The sequence below is a fragment of the Sesamum indicum genome, linkage group LG2 (assembly GCF_000512975.1).
Source record: "Sesamum indicum cultivar Zhongzhi No. 13 linkage group LG2, S_indicum_v1.0, whole genome shotgun sequence".
Lineage (NCBI taxonomy): Eukaryota > Viridiplantae > Streptophyta > Magnoliopsida > Lamiales > Pedaliaceae > Sesamum > Sesamum indicum.
The window spans coordinates 12,842,879-12,855,415 of NC_026146.1; the positions used below are offsets into that span (position 1 = coordinate 12,842,879).

The following is a 12,537-nucleotide window of genomic DNA, read 5'->3' on the forward strand; positions in this document are numbered from 1 at the left end:
TTTATTTTTTTCCTATAAATTATACTCTTAATGTGTAATTTAGAATTGTAGTAGTTGGGCAATATTTGATTAGTGTCACAAAATTTGAAAAGCATCACACCACATATCTTAAATAATAAAAGACTAATAATTTTAAACAACTATAATTTATCTAATAGAAAGTATTTTAAACCCTTGAAGTCTAGTTTCATATGATTAGATTTCATTTGAAACATCTAATGCAATCAAAATATTAGGATAAAAAGAAAACATATTGCTAATTTTAATAGAAGAACTTACAACGTAGAGAGGACACTTGGTATTATATTTGGGAGTAAAAATTATTTTAGTACCCGAATTTTAGTGTTATTGTTAAATTGAAATATGAGTTTTTATAAGTGTGTCAATTGATATTTGAGTTTCTACATAAAAATTAAATAGATGCATAATTCTATTTAAAACATTTTATAATAACAAAATTATCCTTTTAATCTGACTTAATTTAAATATATATATATATATCCATTTATTTATAGCACAATATAATCCTACAGTTAAATAAACTATACTATTATAACAATTTAAATGATGACAATGAGTAATAGTAAATTAGTTTAGTATATAAGAATATTCATTGAATAATTAAAATTAATATTTAATTGACTGGGTAGGAAGTCAATATTTTAAAAATAAAAGCTAAAGACATTTTAAGCAAAAACTATTTTTTTGAATTTAGTTTCTAAAATATTATAATTTAAGAAAATAAATATTGATGTCCCTTAAAATTATTGGGCCAAACCCATAAGAAATGAATACTAGCCCAGCCGGCTAAGAGCCCAGTTGGTTCACTAGCTGACGGATAAAGTCTATCAGTAAAGAAGAAACGCCCACATACTTACTTGCTACTTTACTGAACTGACAGGCCCAAGAAATAAGCCCATCTCAATCGGACACGTCATCATACAACTGGAAGGACATGTTATATAGCTTGTCAATACATTTATAAATGTCACCCTAAAATATCTCTAATTGGTTCCAAGTAAATTGGTGGCAAATGAGCTGGAAATCTATAAGTAACCAACTCTCGAATTTTTAGGCAGACTTGGCAGGTTCTGTCCAACTCACGTATCTCAGTAAACATTTATTCAAATCACCAATGATTTGTTGCGGATAACAGCCAACTCTAAGAGCTTTATAATGGCGTACAGAACTCAGAAATTGACCTCGTATCCAACTCAGTACAAGCCTATAAATAGAGGCCTTGTACAGTCACTTGGTAACATCACACTTATGCTCAAATTATTATTTTTTGCACTACTCTCTTTCGGTTCTTAGCTATTTTACACTTATAATCTGTATTCTACATGAATATGTACACCTTATTACCATTTTATACCATTATTCTTATTTTATTTTTTCTTTTAATACTTTATAAAATCTTACTAACTTAAACATTGGAGTGCTAACCTCTATTTTGCAGGATTAGTCCCAGGTAATCTTAGGATTTCAAAGAAGATCTTTCTACCTTTATGGTGTTGCCAAATTCTGGTACGCATTATTGGCGCCGTCTGTGGGAACAGTTGAGCTTTGGTGTGAGAAATGACGAATTCCAACAATGGAAGTGACAACAGATCCTATGAGGGAATCTCTTCTCTCCCTGTTGTAGCTAGTCCAATTGATCATTCATATATTTTGATTTTTTTCTCTTTTTTTATTTAGGATATTACAATACATATAGGAACAATTTATTTTATTAATGTCTGTTCAAAGTTGGAACAGGTTTTGGAACGACTTCCTAATTTTTTGACCGTTCCTAAAATAAAAAATATGTGTTTTATTTTTAAATTTTTTATTGATATGGACAATTAGTTTGCAAAGTGTACTTCTAAGGCGATGATTCATCTGCACCACATTACTCTAAGGCGTACTCGTACCTTGCATAACATGAGAAACAAAAGTTTGATCCTCCTACAATGGGGCGGCCATGATGGCCTCAAAATACTCATGCACCCTCTCCTCGCCATAAGAAGTTAAATTACAATACTCCGACATAAAATCTTTCATAAACAAGTCAAAATTTACCTCGTTCATGGTTTTGATAACTTCATTTTTTCTCACCATCCATATATGCATGTTGAGACTTGGCCCATTCTATAAATGTAACAACACCATCCTGAACTCCTAAGTAAGACCCTCCCTATTTGGAAGGTTCTTCTCATACATCCATCTCCTCAATTGTCTTAATATGATGATGAGTCCTACATACACACACATATATATTATTATAGCATTAAATCTAATTGACAAAATTACAGAAATATAATCAATTGACAAAAAAAGAGTTAAAGTTGTTACCTGATCAAAATAATTTCAAATATTACTGAAAATTCGAGATAGATTTATGAAGAAGAGTACAAAAATATTATTGAGATAGTGAGAGATTAAAAAAATTCGAGAGAGATTGAGGAAATAGAGAAAAAATAAGAAGAATGGAAGAAGATAGTGAAATTAAATGAAAAGAAAGGAACACATTTATATAGAAAAATTTGGAACGGTCTTTGGAATGGATAAGGAACACATATCTAGCCATAGATTTTTGGACGACACTTCAGACGGTCTTAGGAACGGTCATTCCGACTGTTGAAGTATAGACATTATATTTCATTAGGAACAGTCTCAGTAAAACTAAAGAAATAATACAAAAAAATCATTCCAATATGTATCGAATTTTGGAATGGTTTTAGAAACACATGACTTTTTAAATAAAACTTATAACTTGGAATGATTTTTCGCATTATTGATTAAGGGTGTACCAAAATCGTTCCAAATTGTACCTCATTTTGGAATATATTTTCAAACTGTCATTTTTGGGACATCCGTTAAAACACATATAGGAACAGTTCTAAGTATTCCAAACAGAGTTCCAACGATTTACCGTTACTACTTTGGAACCGTAATTGGAACATAATTAGTAATTGTTTGTTTGAAACGCATTTTGAAATGGTTTGACCATTCGAAATTTATAACCCAAAAAAAATAAAAAAGGTTGAACATGACGTCATGTTTCAATATCCGTTTCTAATGTGTTCCAAAGACCTGTTCCAAAATCTGTTTCAAATTAATTTCTTCAGTTTCCAACCATTCCAAAAGGCAAAAAAGTTGTTCCTAAATCCATCCCAAATCTCGTATTTTTTTTGTAGTGATACTATTAGAAACGGTAAAAAATAATGTGGTACAATACCCATTCCACTTTAGGCCCGGACTTACACAAACACTTCCTAATTTTTAGGAACGCCATTTATAACGAAGCAACATAAACCGTTCCAAAATCCGTTCAAATTGATTTCTTCAATATCCAATCGTTCCAAAATGCAAAAAAGTCGTGTCTAAATCAGCTCCAAATCCCGTATTTTTTTATAATAAAACTAAGGCAAAATTATGTATTTGGTTCTGTAACTTTAGGTCGTTAGCATTTTTTGTCCTATAACTTGTATTCTATTTACAAATTTAGTTATTTTTTGACAAATTTAGCCCTAAACATATTACATTTTATCATTTTTGACAAATTTAGTCCTGTGTTGCCAATTTGATCTCCTTCACACTGTAATAAATCTCATTTTTGGTCCTGTAACTATGAATCGTTAGGACCAAAATTGTCAATATATACAGGACAAATTTTACAACAAAAGAATCAAACGTGAGATGTTCAAGACTAAATTTATTTGAAAAAAATAATTAATGTAAATAAAATAAATTATAAAATTAAAAATACTAATAATTTAAAGTTATAGAACCAAAAGTGTAAGCTATAGGAAACTAATGAAATTGATTTTTGGGGCTAAGCCCACGATCTTGTTTAAATCAATGTTTTAAAAAAAAAATTGATAAAGCGTGAGAGTTTGACATCCCACCAAATACCTTTTTTTTTCATACAAGCTGTTACGGCATGTTCTTTCTGCGTGCATATAATAAATAATTATTTATGCTTTAAATATATTATAAGTAAGAATAAAATATATAAACTAGCACATGACATTTTAAAAAATAAATAAATAAATAAAATAAATTAATTTAGCGATATCATCAATACAAAAAAAAATGGGATCGTTGTTTTAGAAACTTTCATTTGTAAGTAAAAGTATAATATTAGTATAGATAGATAGTTAAGAAAAAGAATTTGAGTAGAAGTGATTGAAAATACACAAACATATTTTTGATAATTTATGAAATTGATATTGCAATGTAAATAAGTATAGCCATATGACCCTTAGCTGGTATAATTAGGAACCAAGGTGTGGTTGTAGTGATTGTGCAGTTTTTAGGAACCCTAGTGACTGCAAATTGTGGATAATCATGTATGGATAATGTCAATTGTCTCTATACACAAAATTCTAATACCTCTCAATATTACATTGAATATCAATAATTAATTAATTTACAAAAGTTAGATTATTTATTCATTTTTTGTAAAAAGAAAAAAGAGATTGTCACGTGTCAAGTACGTGCCTTTTTGTTTTTAATCCAACAAGATTATTTTTTTGTTGAAACTGGAAAAAAATGTTTTATACCTTTTTTTAAAGGATTTAATACAATTTACCCCTTATGATATTGAAAAATGAGTAAATTACTCCCTACGAAAAAAATAATAATTTATCTCCTTTCATTTTTTAAAATAAAGCAGTTTACCTAACTGTCTATGGAAATAAATTGCTTCATTTTTAAAAATATAGGGGAGAGTAAATTGCTGCATTTTAAAAAATACAGAAAGATAAATTGCTAATTTTTTTTCACAGTGAGATAATTTGCTTATTTGTAATATCACGTGAGGTTACTTGCATTTATTTTTCTTTTATTAAATTATTAATTTCAATTACAAAATTAAAATTAAACTGAACAAAAAAAAATGCCACTGGACTGCAATATACACGACAAAAAAAAATGCATTTTTGCCGCTAAACAAATTAATGTTGGGAATGTATAGTTATACGGTTTTATTATTTCTTGGTCTTGATAATCACTCATAAGAGGCTAAAAAGAATAAGGAAAGCGTTTCAATAGAAGCAATTGAAGAGGTTTGACTTATGTAGGGGGCTCACTCTTAGAAGAAACGCGTTTATAGCCCATCAGAATCGCTCCACGTGTTCTGAAACAGCCACACCCCCTCTCTCATCACCCGCCCTTTGATCGGTTTCTTCTTCGTATTCGCAGTTAAAGCTCGCATTTAACCCCACCCTACCCCAGCTGTGCTGAACTCACAATTACCATTACAGACGAGGGGAGAAGAAAAGGCATTAAAAGCAACACAGTCCGCAAGAACTGTAAGAGATAGAGCTGCCCAAGAGAGAAAACAAAACTAGAAAAAAGGATATTAAACAAGAAAAGATTTACAGAAGAAGAAGAGGAAGACTTTATAGCACTACCGACACCACTTAGTGGGTATTTACTCTAACTCGTTTTTAGCTTTCTAACCCCTCCTTTTGAATTTACACTATGGTTTCCGGGCTCAGCAATAAGACCACCGTCAGTGTTGTTTTCTCTCTTTCTGCCTTGAAGAGGGAGACGAGTTCTTCATTCCCACCTGAGTACTCTTGCTGATGACCCTTTTTACTCTTTTCTGCATGTTCTTTTGCACATACCCTTGTGTTTTTTCAGCATTATTTGCTCTGATCTAAGCCAAATTTGGATAAGATTTGTAGTATCTTTCTTGATGGGGTTTCACTGCCGCCTTATCTTTCACTTTCAGTTTGTGAATGGCATTTCCTTTTTGTTTTATTTTTCGTAGGCGGATAAAGAAAAAGAAGAGAATTGAGGCAGCCCTATTTGCAGAAGCAAACGTTTCTTTGAGAAGGTTTAGAAAGGATTAAAGAAGGGGAAAGATGTTTGGAGATTGCCAAGTTCTGTCAGCCATGGGAGGGAATGGTATGCCCTCCGACAACGCTCTCTATTCGACGTCGATGCAGCATCCCAACACTACTTTCATGCCTGCCATCAACCCTTTCAACATTTTTTCTCCTATTATTCCAGTAAGTAGTATTTAAATGAAATATTTTTGTATGGTTCTTGGAGGTTTGAAAAATTAGGTTAATTAGGTATTGATTTTTAGCAGAAAGAAGAAATTACTGGGATGGCTAAAAGCAAAGAGGAGTTAATGGAAAGTGGGTCTGGAAGTGAACATATTGAAGGGTTTTCAGGAAATGAGCAAGAGGCGGAGCAACAGCCACAGGCTAAGAAAAAGCGCTACCACCGTCATACAACTCGACAGATCCAAGAAATGGAAGCGTACGTTACGTCCCTCCCACCATGTCTTTTTCTGATCTCATGATATCCATTTTTTGTGAGCGTGATAAGACATATGTAAAAATCAGAAAGTCTTTGATTTCAGGATTAATGTTGCAATTAAGTTAATAGTTTGCAAAACATGCAGGTTGTTTAAGGAGTGTCCGCACCCAGACGACAAACAACGACTGAAACTAAGCCAAGAACTAGGCCTGAAACCACGACAAGTAAAGTTTTGGTTCCAAAATCGCCGAACCCAAATGAAGGTAAGAGTATTATAGCATCATCCCATTACTCTCTCTCTCTAGAGAGAGAGAGAGAGAGAAAGAGTGAGAGTGAGAGTGAGTGAGAGCTTTCATTTTCATGGAAAACCCTCAATTTGTTTTCCAGCTGTGAAGAGTGTTAACCATATATAACAGTAGCGAATGCGCTAGCCAGCTGCACGATTTCTCATGTCATAATGAGGGCTGTGTTTCATTTACTACAAAAGGTCAAAAACCAAAGCCCTAACAAGAAACTGGAACTATAAGTGCGTATGCTACGTACCCACCCACCCACCCACCATAGCGCGCACATTAGCCATGATGAACATCACATTAACTTAGGGTTGCTATCAAAGTCTGCAATGCCATTAATGTACGCCAGCAGTCAACCCTACCTCCACTACTGCATGGAGTCCCCAACCGGGCCAAACAAGCAAAAGAGACTTTAATGCCTCCATATTAGGGTTTTTGAGTCTTGGAGATATATGACCCCTAATAATTAACTCTTTATGCAAAACCAAACAATGAATTAAATTTTCTCCGTATATATTGTACCTTGCAGAATTTTTCATGCAAAATATATATATATATACATGAAAAATTCTTGTTCGGATCAGATATGACTGAACTAAACCAATCACAAGATAAGTGTATCACACTTGTTATGTGATTCATCACTCTCCCTACATAGTACACTAATATCACACGACAATTATATTGAACTTGCATAGGATTGATTCGCAGAATCGAGTTCGGGTTAGAATTTTCCGTATTTACATATATAAAGTTATGTCGAATTACATGTGAAATTATAAATTGACTTTTCACCAAACATATGGATATTTATCTCACAGTATGTAAATTTATTTATAATTTTTTTCTATTCCTTTGTTACTTACAATTTGATTATTACACATAAATAGGCACAGCAAGACAGGCAAGACAACGTTGTATTGAGGGCAGAAAATGAGAGCTTAAAGAACGAGAACTATCGGTTGCAAGCAACATTGAGGAATATAGTGTGCCCCAACTGTGGAGGTCCAGCCATGATGGGGGAGATGGGGTATGATGAGCAGCAGCTACGGATCGAGAACGCCCGTCTCAAGGAGGAGGTACTTGATTTTTTTCAAAGTCACTCTTTGAACATGGAGTAAATTGCATAGTTGGCTTGGCATTTTCTCTTACAATTTGACTGACGCCACAGTCTTTTAACTTAGTAATATATGTACAGGTTTAGATGTATTTTTGGTTTTATAACTTAAATAATTTGGCAATTTGGTTTATTTACTTTCTAAAGTAGAGTTCACTCTTCTAGTTAGAAAAATGCATTTGCATCTCAAATGATATTTTAAAAGTGATGTTATGTTTCTATTGGTTCATTTTTGCCTTCATTTTTGTTATTTAACTTTCAAAAGTAATATTTTGATTTTATTTTTTTTAATTTTCGTAAATTGCAATTATATTTTTCTATTCTTCCTATTGGCTAATTTTTGTCATTTAACTTTTTAAAGTAGTATTCTAGATCTGCATTTTTTTAATTTTCATAATTTCAGTCATTTTCTTAATGGAGTTCTTCTTTTGCATAGTATTGTTTCTTATTACCTAGCTAATTAAGATCCAATGATTGTATTTAAATTTTTGTATTGTTATAATTTTTACTAACTATATATATATGTATACTAACATAAAATAATATCATGAGTTGTTGTCAACAGTTTGTTATAATCGATCATGTTTACAATAATTACTACTGGTTGGCATTTACATATGTAAATATATTTGTCTTTTGTAGAGCTTGTGAAACTAAGTGGTCATCGAATATGGTACATTGAGTTCGCGTCTTTAGTAATTATCAATTTGGACTTATAATTTCTATTTCCTTACACATGTGGTCTTAATTTTGATCCAAGACATTACACATTTAATTCTTGAACTTGCACATTTGATCTTGAGTTTGACATACTTTGCCCTAAGTTGTTAAATTTAGTTATCTGTAAAGTTTTCCAGCCAACTTGTGTTGCAAGGAAAAGGCAAGTCATTGCTACGTGTGTTGACATAACATTGGTACGTCCCAATTTTCCGGCAAGACGTTTTGTACCAAATTTGTGGAGGACCAATTTAATAAACTAGGAACAAACGTGTGAGACCTTGTGAATTATTTTGTTAATCTGAAATCCATGACTTACAGTTTGGTAAGACTTTCTAAAAATAAGAGCATGCATGGATATGCCAATGATAACATAAACGCTTCCTTTGTCCTTTCTTGTAATTTGAATGGTTGTGATCTGATACAGTTGGAGCGAATGTGCTGCCTTGTTTCGCAATACACCGGGCGCCCGATGCCGGGAATGGGTCCGCCTCCTCTCCTCCCCACTTCACTGGACTTGGATGTGAGTTCATATCCAAGAAAATTCGAGCAAGACCACATGACCAACTGCCCTCCTGATCATATGATTCCTCTACCATTTATGCCTGAAAACTCTCAGTTCCCGGGTAATGCGTTGATCCTAGAAGAGGAAAGACCTCTAGCCCTCGACCTAGCCGTGTCATCTATGGATGAACTAGTGAAGATGTGCCACACGGCTGAGCCACTTTGGGTTCCAGCAGCGGACACCGGGAAACAGGTGCTCAATCTTGAGGAGTATGCGAGGATGTTTTCTTGGTCCGCCAACCTCAAACAGCATTCTCCTCAGTTCAGGACTGAAGCAACCAGACACACTGCTGTTGTTATAATGAATAGCATTACCCTTGTCGATGCATTCCTTGATGCTGTACGTACTTAATTTGGAATGTTCTTCTATATTTTCCTTGTTTTTCTATTTTCCTTAATTCTTTTACATGTCTGAGAATAAAAGCCTGTATATTGCTTGAACATGATGTAAGAAACATGAATCTTGGCAATTGTGTCTTTCAGAACAAATGGATGGAGTTGTTTCCATGCATTATTTCCAGAGCCAAAACGCTTCAAGTAGTGCATTCAGAGGTTTCTGGGCACGCAAATGGTTCTCTTCACCTGGTGAGTTTGTTTCTCTTTTGTATTTTGAAAAATAACCCGTGCACGTTTTAATTTCTCCCATAGTACTTATCTTGATATTGTTCATCCGATTTTCCCCTGCCTGGAACACGCAGATGTATGCAGAAGTACAGGTTCTCTCCCCGCTAGTGCCGACAAGAGAAGCTCACTTCCTCCGCTATTGCCAACATAATGCCGAGGAGGGAACTTGGGCTATCGTTGATTTCCCCCTCGACGGCTTGCACAATGACTATCCGCCTTCTTTTGCTTATTACAAAAGACGCCCTTCTGGATGCATCATTCAAGACATGCCTAATGGATACTCCAGGGTGACTCCCTACACACGCTCACACTTAACACACTATTTGTGTACAAGCACTTGTTCCATTTTTTGACTTTCCATTGTCCACTGTGCAAAATGTCTCAGTTATATATGAAGTCTAGAAAATCATTGGGAAATTACATTTACTTGGAATTTTTGCAGGTAACATGGGTTGAGCATGCGGAAGTTGAAGATGGTCCTATCCATCAAGTTTTTAGTAGTTTAGTGAGCAGTGGTGCGGCCTTTGGAGCGCAACGGTGGTTAGCTGTTTTGCAGCGACAATGCGAGAGGCTTGCCAGCCTCATGGCCAGAAATATATCCGATCTTGGAGGTAACTACACTTGTTCAATATATCTTTTCCCAGACCAAATCATAGAATCATAGTGTCACGTACAGAGATGATCCGAGTTCATGGCTGGACAAGTAGTCATGTGCTCCTCTTTATAGCTTGCCTACAGTTTCAAGTTTAACATGTAATTTAAATGACACCTTCTCTCATCAATTCACACGTTCATATGCATGCCTTCTTGTAGCGTAACATTCAGTGTTACTAATTGTTACTCTTCATAAGAAATGATATCCTCACCCTCAATTCTTAAAGCTATTTTGGATATACTCTTTAATTGCAGTGATCCCATCTCCTGAAGCGCGAAAAAGTTTGATGAATTTGGCTCAGAGGATGACTCGAACATTCTGCCTCAACATAAGCACTTCCTATGGGCAGTCTTGGACGGCCCTCTCTGATTGTGCCGATGACACTGTTAGAATAACCACAAGAAAAGTAACTGAGCCTGGCCAGCCCAACGGCTTGATTCTTAGTGCTGTGTCCACCACTTGGTTACCCTATCAACACAATCAGGTGTTCGATTTCTTGAGGGATGAGCGTCGCAGAGCTCAGGTTATCATATAGTACTTACTTCATAGCTCTCTCGCCTTGTTTCTTTAAAATGTGAAGCTGATTGTGACCTTAATTATTTTCCATCTGTTTGCAGTTAGAAGTTCTCTCCAATGGGAATTCATTACACGAGGTGGCTCACATTGCTAATGGCTCTCATCCTGGAAACTGCATTTCTCTTCTTCGTATCAATGTAAGTGTATACATGTTTGCAAGTGTTAACAATTTAAATTAGACTGAGTTTTGTTCAAACTTTGTCCTTCACAAATCCTATAATAATACTTGTAAGGAATCGCAGGTTGCTAGTAACTCGTCTCAGAGCGTAGAGCTGGTGCTGCAAGAGAGCTGCTCAGATGATTCAGGGAGTATAGTAGTCTACACCACCATAGACGTTGACGCAATTCAGATGGCAATGAATGGTGAGGACCCCTCCTGCATTCCACTTCTCCCCTTGGGATTTGTCATAGTCCCAATGGGGCAGATTGCCAACAATGACTCTGGTATTGCTGACTCAAAGCAAGCTTCAGAGAACGGTCACCTGCCCGATTCCGGCTGCCTGCTCACCGTTGGCCTACAAGTTCTTGCAAGCACAATCCCAAGTGCAAAGCTAAATCTTTCAAGTGTGACTGCAATTAACCATCACCTGTGCAACACCGTCCAGCAAATTAACGCAGTTCTTGGCAATATCAGTGGAAATAACTTCTCGGAGAATGTCGACGTACTGGGTTCTAACATAGATCCTGAGCCTGCACTGCCTGCAGAGAACAAGCCAACAGATCCCTGTGCCACATCTTAGTTGCCCACAAATAACTCCTCAGTCTTTCTCACCGCTAGCTGTTTATATCATTTTAACAAATGTAGCAAAGGTGGTCTTGCCAAACTGATTCCCAAAAGCAGTATAACTTCCCTTCTGCTGATCTTTTGATACGGAGAAAGAGGAAGGAGGAGTTCACTTGCGGGCTTAAGGTATTATTACTGAACGGTCTCTTTTCGTTGTGGTAAGTAAATCAATGAAGACAACGTAACCAAGTTATAGTAGTGGTAGTTGTTAGGTAGGGTAAGTTGAGATAAGTGTGAATGTTATGGCTTGGGAATTAGAAGTCAAGAGCGCACCAGCAGCTGATGTGATCCTTGCTACTAGCTAGTTAAGGCCATGAATGTTGAGTAGTTATAGCCTGGGCATGTAGCAAGGGTGGTGGTTCGGGTATTGACTTCTTTTGCTCATTACCGGTGCCTCTTCTTAATGGCCATCGTGTTCAGTTCAGAAATGAATGGTGGATTATTAATTGTTGTTATTTTTCTGGCATGCATGTTTATAAGAAAAAATTACAATTTACCCCTCTTGTGATGTGTCAAATAAGCGAAAAAATAAATCTTTTGTGAAGAGTTATTTGTCAATTTTTTTTTAGATGGAATTTTTAACTAATTTCATATATCATAAGGGATAAATTACTTTTAATCCCATATATATTTATGTGGTGTTGCTTTATATATATCTATTATCTTATTAGCACAATCCGTGTAGTTTTATGGGAATTGGCCTTTGATCGGAGACCTTGAGAGTCCGATTCTTGGGACAATCACATCCATCAATATTTCGGGATCTATGTTATCTGTAAATTTATAAAAGTATGAAATATATAAAAAGTTGTTTGGAAATACTATATTTGATTTCTCAAGTTTTTGTTTAGAATCACTTTCGTCCTTCAAATTTATTTTTTGAATTTAACATCCTTAAACTTTAGTTTTTGTTTCAGTTTGGTCCCTCTTACCATTTTCAGGCGAATAT

The 12,537-nt window shown here is 34.9% G+C and overlaps 1 protein-coding gene across 3 annotated transcripts; it reads left to right on the forward strand.

Moving 5' to 3' along the window:
* On the forward strand, positions 5,184–12,091 carry LOC105156012 (homeobox-leucine zipper protein HDG5). Of its 3 annotated transcripts, none has more exons than XM_011072025.2 (12): positions 5,184–5,415; positions 5,762–6,002; positions 6,083–6,258; positions 6,404–6,521; positions 7,442–7,630; positions 8,813–9,289; positions 9,433–9,534; positions 9,648–9,860; positions 10,016–10,184; positions 10,483–10,751; positions 10,846–10,941; positions 11,047–12,091. In XM_011072025.2, the coding sequence occupies exons 2-12, from the start codon at positions 5,856–5,858 to the stop codon at positions 11,542–11,544; spliced, it is 2,454 nt and encodes an 817-aa protein (XP_011070327.1). In that variant the 5' UTR covers positions 5,184–5,415; positions 5,762–5,855; the 3' UTR covers positions 11,545–12,091. The 3 variants fall into 3 exon arrangements, with proteins under 3 accessions (XP_011070327.1, XP_011070329.1, XP_011070328.1); XM_011072027.2 differs by having other exon boundaries at positions 5,185–5,415; positions 6,086–6,258; XM_011072026.2 differs by lacking the exon at positions 5,184–5,415 and adding an exon at positions 5,455–5,561.